This window comes from Kryptolebias marmoratus, linkage group LG3 (assembly GCF_001649575.2).
Source record: "Kryptolebias marmoratus isolate JLee-2015 linkage group LG3, ASM164957v2, whole genome shotgun sequence".
Lineage (NCBI taxonomy): Eukaryota > Metazoa > Chordata > Actinopteri > Cyprinodontiformes > Rivulidae > Kryptolebias > Kryptolebias marmoratus.
Window position 1 is genome coordinate 117,599 of NC_051432.1, and position 19,469 is coordinate 137,067.

General features: G+C 41.6%; 1 protein-coding gene across 1 annotated transcript; it reads right to left on the reverse strand.

Annotated features, from left to right (window-relative positions):
- Nucleotides 1-179: 179 nt before the first annotated feature.
- On the reverse strand, nucleotides 180-18,031 carry xpo1a (exportin 1 (CRM1 homolog, yeast) a). The gene is made up of 25 exons (XM_017433765.3): nucleotides 17,436-18,031; nucleotides 16,147-16,280; nucleotides 15,916-16,017; nucleotides 15,313-15,385; nucleotides 15,047-15,108; nucleotides 14,914-14,958; nucleotides 14,648-14,829; nucleotides 10,532-10,580; nucleotides 10,295-10,414; nucleotides 8,557-8,685; nucleotides 8,315-8,473; nucleotides 7,720-7,902; nucleotides 7,346-7,484; nucleotides 6,505-6,686; nucleotides 6,231-6,387; nucleotides 5,935-6,098; nucleotides 5,659-5,793; nucleotides 5,386-5,569; nucleotides 5,170-5,276; nucleotides 3,698-3,892; nucleotides 3,429-3,597; nucleotides 3,114-3,248; nucleotides 2,781-2,940; nucleotides 2,349-2,445; nucleotides 180-1,011 (listed from the first exon to the last, which is right to left on the reverse strand). Exons 2-25 carry the CDS (start codon nucleotides 16,270-16,272, stop codon nucleotides 865-867), a joined length of 3,201 nt encoding a protein of 1,066 aa, XP_017289254.1. The 5' UTR covers nucleotides 16,273-16,280; nucleotides 17,436-18,031; the 3' UTR covers nucleotides 180-864.
- Between the last annotated feature and the right edge of the window lie 1,438 nt (nucleotides 18,032-19,469).

Below are 19,469 nucleotides of genomic sequence, written 5' to 3' on the forward strand. Positions count from 1 at the left end.
GGTAGATATGGCAATAAATCTCATTGTTTAATGTAACATCTTACAACTACTTGACAGTATATATATTACATGGGTAGACCAAGAGTAATTTGTTGGAAATCCCTTTGACTTAAAACAAAGGCTAAGAAAAACCCAAATGTCAAAGCGTAATACCTGTAATGAACACAGTGATACAGATGTTTTGTAAAAATAGCCAACTTTATATTGTCAGAGTACTCAAAGGTTTACAAACGGGATGATTTACACAGCTTTCCTTTTCATTCAAAAGCAGAACAACTCACTCAGGGAGCGAGAGCCCAAACATCCCACCCTACCCTCAGAGAAGCCAAAACAATAACCACACAAAAGGTAAACAAAACAACAAAGGAAGCAAGGAAGTACAAACCAACTCCTTGACATCATATTCATTCTGTTCAGTGCACACAGCACTGCGGAAACCAGAGCAATCCGTCATAAACACTGCAAATCCTTCAAACATTATATTACATATTAACAAAGATGTCATTTCAGTAAGGTGAAGGAGGATTAAAATTAATTTGGAAACTTTATGCAGAAGTAAAAGAACCGTATTGCCAGACAAAGCTTTAATACCAAATGAGTAACAAAAGATTGCATGTTACACACAAACAAAACAATCTCTGTATAAAATGAATCTAAAGAAACAAAAACTGAATCTGAACCACAATGGAGGGTGGATCTCATTTACATATACACATTGATTTGGTCGACGTACAACCGAGTGTCACGGTCCTTCCAATGGCCCCAATTTCTCTTCTAACACTCTTGCACACCATCGCACTAGAAACTAAAATATGGAAGCGTTCTCTCATTTTCGGGGTGAAGGTTATAGTTGCTGCGGTCACTTCAGTCACACATCTCTTCGGGCAGCTCGTGGGGGTTCAGGATACCCGGCACAGACATCTGGAGCTTGTGCTTCTCCTCCTGGGCTTGGCGAAGAGCTGCCTCTCTCTCCTCCAGGAAGAGATCTGTAGTGTCCTCGCCAGCGAACTCCTGCGGGACCAGAAAAGCAGAAGTCTCAGCTTTACTCAGCTGTCTTGGTTTCTGGGCTCTCAGAGGAAGACTCCGCTTCACTTCCACAGTCTCAACTCCTCTCAGATTAAATTCAGATGAGTTCTGATGCAGCTTTTACCAGATCAAACTTTTTGTTTGAGTCATTAGTTTGTAACCGTTTTTACAATCCTTAAAAAACACGAGACAGACGTGCGAGTGATCAACAAACTGAATACTGCAGAGTTGGTAACCAGTCATGATCTCTTATACAACCATCTGATCAGGATCAAAAGTAACATTCAGATCATCTAAAGCTGTATCTCATTACCTCAGTTCACCACTTAATGATCTTTTTGAACCATTCTTTGACCGAGGCAGTTTCAGTGCTGGTGCTAATAATTATCATCAGATAACAACTGGTTTGGTCAGTGAAATTTTCACAACCACAGCTCTCTGGAGCAAGAGGAAAGTTTATTTACACAAATCTGTCTCTCAGATTCAGGTCTTCAAATCAGGTGTGTTGGAGCAGGGAACCAGGTAAAACATGCAGGATAGTGGCCCTCGAGGACCAGAGTTGCCCACCCTGGTGTAAAGTGTAAACGAAAACTACCAACATTGCTCATAAATTCAGATGAAAAGAGCCATTCAGGATGCAGATGTGTGCAGTGCTTCAGCATTCACAATGAAAACAGTATTTTAAAAACATTACCCAGCAGGAAAGCAGCATGAGCTTATGTGCTTCACGTCAACAATAGTTCTTTTTTTCTTTTTAATTATTTCTTTTAAAGTAAGGAGACAAGAAAGTTACATTCACATTGCAGGTCTTAATGCTAAACACCTTTTTTTGGCTAAGATCCAACCTTTTGTATGTCTGTTGACATTATAATTTAAATGCGAGCGGCAGTCTACGGCCCTGAAACAACCTGCATGTGGAGAAGACATGACGTCACACGGCATGCTGTTTATGAAAGTAAATGTGGATGCTGCTCATGTATCAGTTCTGAAGTTTTCTGCAATTGGAGCCAACTAAAAGATCTTCTGCCATGCTTATTAAATCCAATGTTTACAGGTAATCTTCCCACCTACTCTGGTGCAGAACTTAACTTCTGAAATGAGAATGCACTGAAAGTAGAAACAAACTCAAGTATTGATCCCATCACGCTGGTATTGCTCCAACGCCATCGTTAGTATCGTTTGTTGTGTTGATTCTGCAGAGCTCTGAGTTTTAAACCGCATGACAGTTTTTTCTAAAACATTAGAAAGACGCAATGAATCAACTCTTAAACCTGAACAGTTTCCAGTCTAAACTGTGGCTCTAATGCTCTTTGTTTGCTCACCTTGATCTGCACAAGGAAATCCCTCAGGTGTTCCTTGAAAGCTGGGATGTCCTGATTCAGGCTGAACAGACCCGTCACAAACACCTTCACCTGGGCACTGCAAAACAAGTCATTCATTCAGGTTCTAGCTAATAAAGTTTACATGATTTAGAAAAGAAGAGAAACAATTCTTAAAACAACTTTTTCTATTCATTTTGACAACTCAATGGAACGTTTGCATGTTCTTTTGTTAAATGAAGCAAACAAAGGGGTTACCACTTGTTTTACTTTACTTTAGAACTTAAATTTTAACAGGAAAAGCAAAAATACAGGAAAAGCCTGCAAATCTTTAGAACGAGCCACAAATTCAATAGTGTATACTGAAAACTGGAGCTGCAGTCTTCAGTCAAAATGTGTGAATGTGGTTCGTATGGCTAACTGATGCCTACTTACTCTTGTAAATGAGGGAATGCCATCTTGAGCAGGTTGGCGATGTACTCCTGGACATGCAGCTGGTTGTTGGTAGGGTTGGTGGTGCTCAGAGCCACGTTGACTTTTCCCTCCTCGACCAGGTTAAACATGTAGGCCAAGATGGTGGCGTGCATGGTTAGACCTGAAGGCAGGCAGAGGGCTAATGAATCACTTACCATCGGGAGTAAATCAGGTTAGACGTTTGTCAGAATTTAGCATCACTGTATAACCAGATATGATGAGTTGTTCGAGCGTTGAAAGACAGTTTTAGATGGTGAAACAAAGTAATAAGATCTGTATAGTCGGCCTGTTTACCTGCAGTGTGAGATGTATCGGTGACCACAGAGAAGATGTGTTGAAGGATGTCACAGAAATACGTCTGGTAGAAACTCTGTGCAGCTGCCTCCTCTGCAGACACATTCTGAAGGAGTGTGTAGAGGATCTGCAGACCTGGAGACAATCACAGCTTCAATTATCTCCACTACTCAACCATGTCTGTATAAGAGAAAGGCTATTTGCTCAGAAACTCAAAAGGCTCAAGTTTTAACCTCCACCCTTTGTTTTTTTTTCCAGTTCTTTTTAACTGTGTGGAAGTTAAATCAAGCGAGTCAAGCTTATTCCAGATCAGACCTGTGTCAGCCACGTTCCTCATCGTGTGCTTGAAGGCCCAGATGATGGAGTCCAGGATCAGCTTGAACTGGGCTGGAGCGATGGACAGGAAGGCTGGGAAGCACTGGGAGGTGGCAGCTTGAAGCAGGTAGAAGAAATGGGTTCTGTGTTCTGGGAATTCTTCAAAGTCCTGATGAGACAAAAGAAAACGAGAACCAGCTAAAACTTGATGCTTCTACAGATATTGTGTAAAACCTCTCACCTGGGACAGATAAATGACACAAACTGACCTTGTTGATCATGTTTAAAGTGCACTCGAAGACCGCATCAAAGATTTTAGGGATCTCACTGGTGATGTGGACACCCAGCTTATTGACAATGGTTGCCATGGTGCTGAGGACTTCAGGCTCCCTGGCAGCCGGGACGTTCCTCTGGTAGTCGATGAGCACTGCCTCCAGCAGGGGGGGCACAAAGTTTTCTGCCACCTAAACCACAGACCGAGATCCAAACATGTTTAATATGATTCGTTGAAATATTTTAAACTGGCTTGTTTTAATAATCGTACACTATCTTTGTTCACAAAGAGTTACCAGAGAACCCAGAGCCTCTGACTGAATGATGTGGAATTTACTTTGATTATTACAATCAACTTCTTTAAATGAGAATCAAGTTCAAACTTCATATGAGGCGTTTTTAATCATCTGGGAATATTTCAAACATGAAAATTCAGAGCACAGCCGACAGTCTCAAAAACGTGTAGACAAGATTTTTAACTTTGACCTCACTAACCTCACGGTTTTTATTCTACAGCAACATCAAAATCCTTGATAGAGACAATTTGGAAAAGTACAAGCTGTTTTACAACTATTGAGCAGTTAAATGGACCCATTAAATTAGCTCACAGTGTATCAGTATTACAATACTTTTACCAATACTTGAATTTAGTCGAGTACAAGAAAGGAGGAAAAAACAAAAGAAAAGAAACAAAAACTTCAATGACAAGAAGCCACTTGTTGTACTTGACTAAGTTCACCACCACACCTGGTCCAAATTTGTGAGGTTTTGGTTACAAGATCTAAAACATGTTCTGGCAAAATTTGAACCCAAGTAAATTCTGTTTTGACTGTATTCACACAAAAAACAGGAATCCTGCAGTCCTTAAAAGGTACAAGAAACCAAAATAAAACAAACCACTCCAGTCACCTACATGGTGGGGTTTGTCAGTGGTAGCATTCAGGAGCCACGTTTATCTAACATTTATGAGGTCCAAATATAGTTGTTTAAAACCATTTAAAGAAGTACAGAATTGATTCCAATGAAGAAAAAAAAACCCTGAATATATTCTGTTAAATGTGTTTAGGCCAGTGGTGTCCAATCCTGGTCTTGGAGGGTCGCTGTCCTGCATGTTTTAGATGTTTCTCGGCTGTGACACACCTGATTTGATTAACAGGCTTCTGCAGAACATGAAGACCTGCTGACGAGCAGGATAGGGATCCTCCAGGACCAGGACTGGACACCCTGGTTACCCACTACTAAAGCCTTTTAAACCATTTTTGACGGTACACAAGGTGGCTCAACTGGTGGAGGGGCTCCTTAAATATAGAGGCTAAAGGTTTTCCTTCTGACTGCCCACCTCCCACACCAGTAACCAAAACGCTTCAAACACTGCTAAAAGTAAATAAAAATTCTGATTAAAACATAAGCACATTTAAAAGTATCTTTCAGTCTAAAACAGGTAAAATCATTAGAAGATCAGGCTCACCATCTGAGGGTCGTTGGAGCGACTGACCCAGCCTGATATCAGCTTCAGTGTCTCTCTCTTTACTGTCCTCATACTTCTGATCAGAGGCTGCTTTGTCACCATCTCACCTACACAAAATAAGAAAACACAACATGTCTACGTGACCAAGTCAAAAAGACCAAACACACATCAGAGACAAAGTCAAATAAGGAGACACAGAAGTGGGTAGAAGCTGACCATTGGTCTGGACGGCTGAGGAGATGTTTTCACTGAGACATTTGTAGACGTTCAGCATGTCCAGGTAGATCCGACCCAGCTGGACCACAAACGGATGACCAACAGCTTTACAGGCTCTGACGTTCGTTTTTAGGATGCTGCCCAGCTGACGGACCGTCTCCGCATCCTTCAGGATGTCCACATTCTGCAGAACACAGCCCAGAAATGAAACTCAGCACAAACAGCAAACTGCAGGAGGCATCTGGCAGGACATCAGTGGGTTCTAACTTTTACCTTTGTGGCCTGTTGGATGATACTGTCCCACACCTGATTGGGCAGCAGCATGTACTTTTCTATCAAAAGCTCTTGAACTGCCTGGTCTGTCTGAGCTCCAATCATGTAACCCACTGCCTCGTAAAACGTGTGGACCTACAGTCAGAACAGACACTTTGACAAAGATGCATGTTGGCTAAGAAGCAAGACAGATGTTTTACTAACAACAAGAACAAGTCATCTAACAAGCCGACACAACAATGTCATGAAATGTTTCAGAAACACAACAGGACTCACCTGCTGAGGCTGCAGGTCGCAGATAATCGTGTTAATGTTGTTGAGGATCTCGTCGATGAAGGGCATCACCTCTCCCACCTGAACCTGGACAAAATGACGCCGACATTTCTGTGCAATCTTGATGAAGGTGTCACATGCCATGTCCTGCACGCCGTCGTGGGTCTCTGCATAATCAGGAAAGGGATAGGAAGAGCTCATGCCTCTTATAATTCAGTTCAGCACAACACATTGTAACCATGCATTTCAGAATATATAGACAATCTTTAGGCTGCATTAGTTTGCAGCTCGTTTCTTACCATGCATAAACTCAAACAGCTTGTTGACAACAGTCTTGAGGAACTTCCAATGGGCTCGCAGGAACCGAGGATACTGACCCACAATGTACATGATGTTTGATGCTATTATAGCCTTGTTGTCTTTACCCCTTTTCTGCTCACATAAGCCAAGCAGGTCCTGCACATAAACACACAGTTTACCACAACAAGTTAAAATAAAACAACAGGCAGTCACAAGTCATCCCTCATCAAACAAAGACCTACTTGGAGAGAAAGTGGTTTTACTGAGTCTCACCTTGATGACCGTAACCAGGAACCTCTTCTCATCCTCCTCGTGCATCGCCCCACTGATAGAACCGATGGCCCAGCACAGCATGTTCAGGTTCCTCCACGACCACTCCGTGCCGTTCACCTGGTTGTGGAGCTTCTCTGTCATGATGCGTTCAGTGTCCGCATAGTCCAGATGTGTCAGATAGACTGCAAGGATGCAGAGACACACAGGAGACAATAATGACACATCAGTAACCCAACAACTGATCATACAATCTCTGACAACATGGGACATATGACAGATTTAAACTGTAAAGTCGTCAGATAAAATAACAATCCTTAACAGGAACAGACTAATGAAACAACTACAGCAGCAGGTGGTGCAAACCCCCGAAGGCTCTAACATATTTAAATGACTCAATAGTCTTGGCTTTTTTTGCAAAGATTACATTTATACTATTTTAAAATGTCATTTATACGTGGTAAAGACTGAACTGTTTCTGATGGTCTCAAATCCAGACTGGGTCCAAATTAAAGCTGCACAATTTATCAACATCGCAATATCAGTGAGCACGAGATTATGGCGATAAATCATAGGTCATTATATTACAGGTAGCATGTATTTATGTTCTGCTGCTAATAATATATTTGGTCAATCTAACAGAATGCCACTGGCCTTGATGCTCACACCTGGATTAGATGACTGATGACAGAAGAGAAAGAGGAAAATGTGGGCTTATCGTTACTGATACTGTCACAGTATTAAACAATAATATTGAGCAAAGGTTTTCTAACACCATGCAGCCCCAGTCCAAATTCATGTGAAACTGAGGTGTGTATTTACTAACAGGTCTGTACTGACTTACCAAGAGTCTCCCTCATATTCTTGTACAGGTTGATGGCATCTGTATCCTTCATGAACTCTCTGACCACCTCCCCCTGGTCGTTCTCCACCACCAGCACCTCCTCTGGTTTGGCCATGCGGCTCACCATCAGCAAACGCACCTGGGAGAGAAGGCAGAAGGAGGACAGATGTTAGCTTGTGACTTCCTCTGACCGAGCTAAGTGACCCATCAAACTTCGTACAATTTGTTTATATATCATTTTACCAAGAACTGCAAACAAATGAGAACTGCGACAAAAACATGGCCGACACTGGCAAACGTTCCTTTCCTGTTGGGCTGTTGTTGTGCAACACTCTCTGCAGAATCCAAACGTGTGTTTTCATTTTCTGCCTCACCTGGGAGAGGACGGGCAGGTAGAGATGCCTTCGAGGAGGAACGTCCGACAGCAGCGGGGTGCTGGAAGTGGAGAACGGACTCTCCCTGTAGAGTTCTGCTGCCAAGTGGTTCCAGTATTCAAGACAGATCTTAAAGATCTCCGTCTCCTCGACCTCCGACACCAACAGCATGTAGTGCAGGGCCTTGAGACGAGAGTGAGGTCAAATTACAACACACACAGCCAAACCATCTCTTTTGTCTCATACAGGTCCAGCTCAAACAATTAGAACATCGTGAAAAAGTTTAGGTGAACACGAATGTGGCTTTAAGTGTAACAAAGGTTTATAAAAATTGTTCTATAATGTAGTTAAATTGGGTCAGTGACTAAGATTTGTTTCACACCAGACTTTACTTATTTTTCACTCTTTAAAGCTTTAGCGAAAAAAAACTTCAGGAATGAAAATTTCACTTCCTTTTAACCAACAAAAAACAATTAAACTATCCAAAAGGATCTTACAGAACGAGCGTTAAATGATGTGCTGAAAGTGCTGCTTTAAGTGTAAAAATGTCTCATTGTTTTTAAATTCAACAGAAAGGTCTCTGCCACCCTCCTACCTCCATGAGTGTCTCACGCAGGTTGGGTCTCTTCTCGATGAGCTGCCCGTGTTCTTTGAGGAACGTGCACAGAAACAGACTCAGGTTCTGAATGAAATTCTGCTCGTCATCCTTCCCGTTGGCGTATGCCACCTTGATGTTCGTGTTCAACGGCAGCATCTGACCAAACAGCACGGCATTAAACACCCTGACTTCAAAAAGAACTCGGGTCCAACATCATATCACCACAGTATCCTGCGTACCTGTTTGAGCTGACTCATGGTGAGGGTGAACAAGTTGACAAATTGCTCCTCATACTGGTTGACGCTCACTCCAGCAATCTCCGTCAGACATTTCAGTGTCACGTTGCGAAACATGGGCACGTTCAAGAACTGAAACAAAAAATGAGACTGGGCTAGTCAGACTGGGCTGGGCTGGGCTAGTCAGCAGTCAAACATGGATTCTCCTCCAGATGTCTCTGAAAACTTGCAGGAAACCATTTTTTTTTGCTGACACGTCTGACTTTAATCATCCTGATTAGAAATATCAGTCACAAAAACTGTTAAGTTCGGCTGCCTGTTTCAGAAATACTGCCACCACTTTACCACTGAAGTGGATCAAGCTTTTGTTTACTGGTTAACCCTCCTGTTATGTTTGTTTCTGAGGAACAGGAATGATGTTCTTAGGTCAGTTTGACTCGGGGAAATGTTTAATCATACAGTAGTGTCAGAAACTAAAATCCCAAGAATCATTTTTGTATCTGATTATTAACTGCATTACTAACCATTTCAATCAATATTTAGTGAAATGATGTTCTTTAACTCTCACAAATTAAGAATCAATAAGGATAATTCACTTGTTTTTCTTAAAAAAATGGATGTTAAATATTTTTATGTCCACTTGAAAAATCTACACAACAGTATTTATACTTGAAATTGATTTTTTTAGAATTTTTTTTTTGCATTTTAAGGAAGGAAGTTCATAAATGAACTTGAGACACCTATTTTGTTTGGGGTCGAATTGACCCGTTGATTTAAAATCAAGACAAATGAGGATTTGTGTTGAAAATAAACTTTTTTCAATCAATGTTTTTGAACCAGAAATGAACAAAATAACAACAACAAAATAAGAGATTAGCAACATGAACACAGTGCATGTGTGTCTGTGAGTTTCCACAGTCTATAAGTGATGTCATCCTGTGACAGATAACACTATGCATTACTTCAAATACGCAAAAATGAATAGGTGGAAAAGAACAAAATCCATATGTGTTTTCATCTACCCAGCACACGAGAGCCATGTCATCACATTGTGCTTTGAGCAAATTAATGTTGCATATTTCACACACGCCGTGCTCATCTTGGTGGCTTGTAAACCTGAATGCCACTAGCCTTTCATCCACTGTGACATTGGAGCCTGCATTATGGAGCAGTGGAAGTTGCTCAACCCACTTGTCCCACACCGTTCTAATAGCTTTCAGACACATCCTTGTCTATTTCACCGTCTTGATCGAAGATGTCTGCAGCGTTTAATGTTTTTAGGACTCCTTTGCAGAGATTATTTATACGTTTCCCCTCTCCCCTTCTGAGTGTCCACCAAGTGTGGGTTTTATTTACCCACAGGAACAGAAAAGGTTCCCGTCAAAACTCGTAACAACGCCTGCATTTCCACAGTTTATTAGTGAGGTAAAGAGGGTGTGCATCTCTGTATGTGTGTTTGAGGTGAAATATGTCTCACAGTTGCAAAGAAACAAAAAGTATAAGATATTTTTGACCCTTTTTACCCCTTCACTTTGACTGCCTGGTCAAATTGACCCGGACAGAATCTATGTAATGTATAAATGCAGGTGGGGGTTGCAAATACGTAAAATGAACCAATTTGATTTTATATGTTGATTATGCTAATTAAACCAAGCAGAAGAAGTTTCATACAGAATTTGAATTTTAAAATGGGTCAATTTGACCCGCAGCATAACAGGAGGGTTAATGTTGGCTGGTTTACCTTGTAGACGAGAGTGCTGATGAGTTTTGTCTCAAAGATGTATCCCAAAGGAATCCAATTGAGGAAACGCAGGAGAGTCTCCAGAGTGGCGTGAACCAGTGGTGCATTCTGGGAGTTCTCCTATAGCCACCAGGAGTAAATACGTGAAAATGCAAGATGGTAGATATTAACAAATACAAGAAAATCCTAAAAAGTTAAAAAATTAAAAAGGAGGGCTTCTGGCTTAAACTGTCTTACCATCACGAACTGACACAGCTGAAATATCTGGGAGAACTCATTGCACATGCTGAAGAAAAAACAAAGAACTGGTCGTTAGTGACAGCGGGTTTGTCCGAAAATAAACATCTTGTGTGAACAAAAGCTTTCATTTTATGGGCAGTTTGAAGATACCCTGATCCCTTATAAACTGCCTGAAAAATAAAAAAAAAAAAAGAATTTTTTTTTTTCAAGGAATGCATATCGCCCGCTTCATCTACTACTACACCAAATTTTAGCTTATAATCTTTAAACTTGACTATCATTTTTGTGTTATTGCTATTTTGATTAACTGTGGTGGCCATCTTGAAACAGGTTGACTCCAAAAGTTAACCAGTTGTAGATGTAGATCCAGTGATTTCAGAATTTCACTAAAATCCATCCAGTGGTTCATGAGATACTTCCTCCACCAAAACACGCAATCACTGCGACTGTCTTTCATAGTGGCAGGCAATAAATAACAGCCTGCTCATCAGAAAATCTGATTTAAGGTACACACCAAACTGATGTAAGCAGCTCAAATTCTTTTGCACAATTTGGCCATTGTAAATAAATCTTTTTAATGCCTCTCTACCCAGATTTAATCAACACAACAAAGGAATCTCCTCAAACAAACCTCTCAACCCAACAGCCAAGATACTCCAAGTGGAGACGGAAATCTTTAACACCTCACTCTCGCAGGAAACTGTCCCATACATCTTCAAGTTTTCTGTTATAGTGCCAGTCCCCCAAAAAACAAACACAGCCATCAATAACCTCCGACCTGAACCACTCACATGAGTTGCAATGAAGTGCCTGAAGAATCTGGTTCTCCATCACACAGACTCTGTGGTTCCAGACTCAGTAGACTCGTTTCAGTTTGTCTACACAGCAAACTAATCAGTGGATGACACTGTGACACTGACATTTCACCACACCTTAAAACACCTTGACCCTCCTCATACATACAATATATTGCCAAATGTATTCCCTCACCCAACCAAATCACAGAATTCTGGTGTTCCAATCACTTCCATTTCCACAGGTGCATAAAATCAACCACCTAGGCATGCAGACTGCTTCTGCTAACGTTTGTGAAAGAATGGGTCGCTCTCAGGAGCTCAGTGAATTGCAGAGTGGTACCATTACAGGATGTCACCTGTGCAGTAAGTCCAGTCGTGACATTTCTTTGCTGCTAAATATTTCACAGTCAACTGTTAGTGGTGTTATAACAAAGTGAAAGTGACTGAGAATGACAGCAACTCAGCCACAACGTGGACGGCCACGTAAAATCACAGAGCGGGCTCGGAGGATTAGGCACACATAGGTCACCAACGTTCTGCAGATCAACAGCTACAGACCTCCAGATCAGCTCAGGAACAGAGTGTAGAGAGCTTCATGGAATGGGTTTCCATGGTCGAGCAGCTGCATCCAAGCCTTCCATCACCCGGTGCAAAGTGTTGGATGCAGTGGAGTAAAGCACGCTGTCACTGGACTCTGGAGTGATGAATCATGCTTCTGTCTGGCAATCTGATGGGCGAGTCAGGGGTTGGTGGTTGCCAGGAGAACTGTACTTGCCTGACTGCATTAAGCCAAGTGTAAAATTTGGTGGAGGGAGGATTATGGTGTGGTGTTGTTTGTCAGAAAATGGGCTTGGCCTCTTATTTCCAGTGAAAGGAACTCTTAATGCTTCAGCATACCAAGACATTTGAACAATTTCATGATCCCAACTTTGTGGGAACAATTTGGGACGGCCCCTTCCTGTTCCAACATGACTGAGCACCAGAGCACAAAACATGGATCAATGAGTTTTGTGTGGAAGAACTTTGCTGGCCTGCATAGAGTCCTGACTTCAACCCAATAAAACACCTTTGGGATTAATTAGAGCAGAGACTATGAGCCAGGCCTTCTGTTCAACGTCAGTGTCTTCCCCCTGTACACACACAAGTGTGTCTCTGATCAGGACACAATCGCCACCAAGTACACAGATGATATAATCTTCCTTGGCCTCATCGGCAAAGGGGATGAGTCTTCATTTAGAAACCTGGATCATAACATTGACTGTCTACAAAGAGGACAATAATGTAGTCCTCAACATAGCCAAAAACAAAGAACTCATCCTAGACTTCAAGAAGAGAGCACCACCTGCAGACTATTGCCTCTTTTACATGGACCCTAATTCAGAAGTCTGGCTCTACTCCACTCTACTCGGCTCGATAAAGAATGCACCGCGTTTACACCGGCCAGTTTGGTCGGGAGCAGAGGAACGCCTCCTCGTGTTGCGGAGGCGGGGCCGCGGCGCGGGTGGCTGCGCTACCGAAACTTAGCGCAAGTTGTGTAAACAACGGAAGCGCTATGGCCCTGTGTTGTTGCTGTTTTTTTTAACTTATGGGGATTCTCCTGAGACTTCAGGCAGAGAGGCGCAGTGGAAGAAATGCTCTGGATGCCGTGATTGTTGCGCAGAGTAGGACAGCTGTTATCAGCCGGAGATTTCAGGCTTTACAGGCCTTCAGCTGGGGGACAGACAGCAGAAACGTTGCACGGTAAGCTAACGCTGTTGTTTATATTCCTACTGTTTGCTCTTTATGCTTGCATCTGGTCACACCCACGACCAATGAGTGAACAGGAGCTAAGCTTGCGCCGCCCACGAAGCAGGGCCAACCCGGCTGGCCCGACTCCGAAGCAGGGACCGAGTGCGAAAAAATGCAGATGTAAACGCTTGCAAAGCAAGCCGAGTAGAGTGGAGCCGGGACCGTTAGGGTCCGCATGAAAGGGGCATATCATCATCAAGTGGACGGGATGGAGCGGACCGACAGTCACAAGTTCCTCAGCCTCCATATCTCAGAACCTAGGGTGGGCAAAAATACACTAAAAAAACAGTAAAGGGTATGGTAACACCACATTGACAGAGAAAATTGTTACAATAGAGAGGGTGATCTGCTTTGATCTCCCTTCAATGGACACAATATACACCTCATGTTGCAGGAGGAAAGCACAGAGTATCCTCAAGGACAGACTTCAACCAGGTGAACACAACCTGAGACACCGCAGGCCTGTTAGCATTCAGCACTCACAGGGGACGATTTAGACCATTAAACAGCTCTCCTTAAAGAGAAATTAAAGAGGGACAGAAGTACCTAACACCACAACTCCTCCTAATGTACATTACAGTGAACTACATCACTGACCACTCTGCTTTCCCTTCCAACATACACAAGAACTATGTGGAAAATATGTGTGTAATCCATCCACCCATTTTCTTTAACTGCTTCTCCTTTCAGGGTCACAGGGAGCTGGTGTCTATCTCCAGCAGTCACTGTGTGAGAGGCAGGGGACACCCTGGACAGGTCACAAGTCCAACACAGGAACACAAGGAGACAAACAACCATTCACCCTCTCACTCACTCCTAGGAACAATTTAATTAACAATTAACCTAACATGAATGTTTTTGGTCTGCGGGAGGAAACCAGAGTACCCAAAGAAAACGCATGCAGGGGGAGAATGTGTAAATGCCACACAGAAAGGCTGTGGGGCGAACCTGCGACCTTCTCGCTGTGAGGCGAGTGTGTGCTGTATAATTTGTAATTTTAACTCTGAGGAATGTATGTGCAAACCATGTGCAGTTCATTTTGTTGTGAAAAGGCATGTGTAATGTGCAAATCTCATCTTTTATGAAATGTTTTGTGAAATTTCCTATGAAAATATGTGCAATAATTGGGCAGTTTTTGAACCACCCCCTAAAAATAAATTCTATATGCGTAATACTTGTGCAGCTTTTTAACTGTTTTCAAGAAGGTTCTATTTTCTAACTTCCTTTAAAATGTGCACCCTCCTTCCTTTGATTCATTTAACTCGTGGAAAATAAGAATTTTAATGTATATGTACTGTAACTGTATGTGTGTCTAATATAATGTGTTAATGGCATCTTACACATGATAGCTTAACTACACTGAGTGCACAAATTTAAATTTGAAAAATACTAAAGCTTCTCAGCACTGGTTGGCAGACAACGCACTTACAGTGACTCAATGCAAAGTCATGAAAACCGATTAAAAAAAAAAAAAAAATCATAAAGAAACAAGATCCACCCAAATATCAGCAACGCTTTGGTAAGTCACCTGTCTTTGAGGTGCTTGGCCTTCACTTGGGTCATCTGACCACTGGAGAAGTCAAAGACCTCCTCACTGAGGAGTTTCAGGATGATCATGTTGTTCTGACAGAGGCTCTCGCTGGTCCGACTCGCACCAACAATATCACTGATGAAGGTGGGCCAGTGTTTGGGCCATTCCTGCTTCAGGATCTTCGGCAGCACAGAACAGGAAAATCTCTGTCATTATTTGCTGTCGGCCAATGTTCATTTACATATTTAAACAACAAAGCTTACCTGGACGAGGATCATGTTGAGTTTTGAAATGTACACCCCCTCTTTCTATAAAATAAACACGAAACAAATCATTAATATAAAGTAGAACAAAGAAAACAGGAACTGTGTATGTTGAACAGAATTGCCTCCTCACCTCCATGTTTGCAGGATCAGAAGAGGTCTTGATAATCAGTCCGACAACATATTTCTTGATTCCTAAACAAACAAAAACAAGCCAGGCTTTGGTTGAGGAATACAGATGTTTCCCCAAACAAGATGCAAACTAAAAGAAGCATCTGCCTATTTTTTTAGCACGTATTTCAAACAGACACCAGACATGGTCACTGAACAGGCTAGGATGGTCTAAATCAGTAATAATCTTTTTAAAATATTGTTTTATAGTTATGAAACCAATTTTACCTTCACACTGATGTCGGGGGAGAATCTTCCAACGTGTTTTGATGACTGACTCAAGAATCTGCAACGCATAGTACTGAGAGAGAAAAGAGACGACTTACAGGTCTGAACAAAACAAAAACAAACAAACAAACAAAAAACAAGCCTATAATGTGTACAACATTGAGCTCTGAAGAATCCCAATTATCTTAAAAGACTCTTTGCCACCACCTGCACCTTTACTATACAAAAAAAGACTGGACCTGATTATGTGTAATCATTTTCAATAAAAAAGCAAGTGTAACTGTATGCCTAAATCACGGTTTGGTACAATAGTTTGTTTTTTGGTTGGTTTCCCTTTTATTTTAAAACAGACAATAATTCTCCCAGAAGCAGAGAAAAACTGGAAGGACTCAGGTCAAAAAAATTATATCTGGATCACCACCAAAATGTAATCACTAGTTTAGCGTGACAACACAAAACTTTCTGAAAATTTCAACAAAATTTGTTTATTAGTATTCAAGTAATCTTGCTAACAGACAGACAAACCAACCAACACTTTTCATGTACATTTCACACAAAATCCAAACTTTTTTTTGGAACTGGGTTTGTATGCGATGTTCATACTTTAGTTTTCATGTTCTGAGAAAACTCCAGGATGGTGTCAACCCGTGTCCAGGCGTCTGGGTGGTCCTTCAGATTTGTCAGCACTTCCTGGGCCACTCGTTGCTAAAAGAAAGGAACATTTAAACACTTGTAAACAAATTTACTCTGAAGATAATCTTACTTAAATGACAGTGCTTTACTTAAATCTATTCACACAGGGGTATCCCACAATGGAAAAAAAACAACCCTCACCTGGGTTCCAATGTCATGATACATGGAGTTGACAACACTGTCCAACAGAGTGATGTCCAGTCTCTGATTAAAGTCCAGCAGTTGTCTGGCTGGATGATCGGCCAACATTGTCATTTCTGCTGGCATAGAGCTTCCTGCAGAAATGAAAAGTAATCTGTTATGACCTTAGTTGCTCTTATACACTGTCCCAAATTCACATCTAAGCCACATAAAACTACAACCCAAATCTAAAGGGAGCTTACAGTGTGTGTCTTCAAACACAAGTGATTCAGAACGTCTACAGAAGCATACACTTATTTTAGTACACTTCCACAATAAGGAAAAAACCTGATGTCACTGGTCAGAAATCTCCAGTTTTGTCTCATCGGGCGCAGAAACGTTGGATCTTGTTACCATGCATTTTGGCATATTTCTGTCTGGACTACGCTGCACTATCCATACCATCTTTCTAATCAACGTGGGGTTGCATTTCCTCTTGCGTCCACGTTCTAGGAGGTTGGCTCCAGTCCCATGAACCTTCTACTTTTATATAATCTTGTCAGCTGTGGTCAGGGGAACATGAAGCTGTTTGGCGATCGCCTTGTAGTCTTCACTTTTAACATAGGCATCTATAATCTTCTTTCTGAGCTCCTCAGACAGCTCTCAGCTTTGTTTCCTCTGCTCCATCTTCAGTGTGGTGAACACAACCACCAAACAACCCAAAGTCTGATTGTTCTCTTTAAACAGACTGTCTGATAAAAAGCTCAAAGACACCTAAGGATACCATCAAACTTCTCCATACAATCTTAACAAAATAAACAAATCACCTATTTCACTTTTTTGTTTACTCTACTACAAATTAAAGGCATACATTAGACAATTGCTTGTAAATGAGTCACTTCATGAGAACTGAAGCATCGATCCAGTGAGCCGTGAGGTAAAAACAAATGTATCCGCGTCTGTGTCAATAAAATTAACTTTCAATACAGTTTAAATAGGACCATTGTCTGAATCTTTGTGGTACAAATACGCCAACCAGTGATAAAGGCTGTGAGCTAGTTGAGTGAAACAGCGCCCCCGCCTGGCAAACTGGGCACCGACTATCAGCTTCCTTCGTCACAGCACTATTTCAACACGTGTTTTCAGCAATAAAAATAAAGTTTACAAATCGATACGCAAATTTTAAATCACGTTTCGTTTGTGTTGCCGCTCATGAAGCCAAAGCCTAAATAATCAAGAAGACATTTCTCAAAGTGGCGGACAGTCACAGCTTACGCTAGTTGGGTTAGCATTGCTCGGGCTTTACTCACCTGGTGCGTGCTGTCCTCTTATGGAAACAAAGTTCTAGTATCCCGGTGCAGGTTGTAATGGCGGAAAAAAAACGCGAAAAGCCTCCGAAAACGTTGAAAACTGAGCACCGTTATCTCATGTCACGCGTTTACATTACTCTGCTTCAAGGATTCGGTGGCTAAAGGCTCATGCTAGCTTTCCTACAATATACAAAGTAAACGGCGCCAAGTAAAAAATGCCTTTCCGCTATTAACTCCACGTTGTACTAAACAGTTTACCGCAACATGTTTCTCCTTGTCTTCATCTACTATAAAACATGTCTACATTTAATAATGAGATTACATCCGACTCCCAGCAGGCTAGTAGCAAGTTAGCAAGCTAATGGAAAAGTCATTGATGAATTAGGTCTATTGGCTAACAAACCGTCAAGCTAAGGTAACAACACTAATTTACGGAGTCACACTTTGAGCGGTATTCCGAGTCATAATCACGAAGTGAAGGAGTCTCGTTTTATTAGCTGATGCACTGTGAGACAGCAGGGATGTTTAATGCTCGTCCTCTTAGCTCATGCTTCCAACCACAGACCGGTTGAAACCGGTTGAGACCGGGATATTCATTCTCGGTGTTTCGGCCCGCCACGCGCCGCGTAAAATTTGGACCTTGTAGCCGCCCACCGATCACCTAATTGGTCCGATTCCCAGTGTCGTCATGTGTCGTCACGGGTTGGGCGGGGCTTCGGCCGATCTCATGCACAGTGGAAAATTTTAAGTGACCTCTTCAGAGGTGCGGCAAAAGCAAATGTTTACCATCAAAATAAAACAACATGTTGGTTTCAAAAATGTGTCTTTGTTGTACATGGCTCAATATGATACAATAAAAATCACGACTGCCTCACAAAGCAATGAACAAGGTCTTGTATAAAACTTAACTTATTTCTCTCCTCCAGTGTTGTTTAACATACTAAAGATATGTACATATCACAATCAGCTAGTGTCAGCACGCTTTTAGTATGTGATGTGTTAAATGTACTTATTGCAAAGTATAAGAATGTTACCCTGAACTATATCAAATGGGATAGTTTGAAAGAGCTTACTCCAGTAGTTTTCTTGATGTGATTCTGAAATGCAGGTCCTCACTCAGTGTAAACATAGTACCAGGCTGACTGGCGAAAACCCCGTGGAAGCTTGACTCACATGATTAACCAACTGTGTCAGAATCTGACAAGCGTAGCTGGGAGAAGACTGTCCTAAGGTAGCTGGACTTCTCCTTTAGTTCTGATCGTGGGTTGGGAGTTCAGGGCTTATAAGTCGTTGTTATAACGATTACAATAATAGGGTGATTAAGGTCACAGGAGTCGCTGACTCACCCCTCCTTCCTGTGAGTTGTTTCGGTGGAAATATAAGAAGGAGTCTGCTGTAGGGTTGCCACCTTCCAGAAACTAAAATAAGGACCGGTGACTGGACAGAGTGGTGCATATTTTGACACAATAACATTTAGCTGTGACACAACATTTCTACAAAAAGTAAGGCAAATGCAACAGTTAAATATAACCAGACAAACATAACAGTTACCATGTTAGAAGAGCAAAAACAGCAGTTTTAGCCAAAGGTAGCAAAACTGACACTAAAAACTACTTTTAGCCTTTAGCTTGTGTTTTACTACTTTAAGCGTCTAGCTACGGTTTTGCTTATTTTAGCTAGTTTTTTACTACGTTGAGCTTTTGTTAGTGTTTTGCTCCATTTAACTGTCCTTTTGCTACCTTTAGCTTTTAGCAAGTCTTTTACTTTGTTTGGTTCTCAGCTAGTGTTTTGTTACCTTTAACTTCTAGCTACCATTTAGCTACTTTGAGCTTTTAGCTAGTGTTTTGCTCCTTTTAGCTTGCCTATTGCTACATTTACCTTTTAGCCAGCCTTTTGCGTCATTTAGCTTTTGGATAGACTTTTGCTACATGTAGCTTTCACCAAGCTTTTTACTACATGTAGCTTTTAGCTAGTCTTTTGTTACATTTAGCTTTTAGCTAGCCTCTTTCTACTTTAAGCCACTGGGGTTTTTTT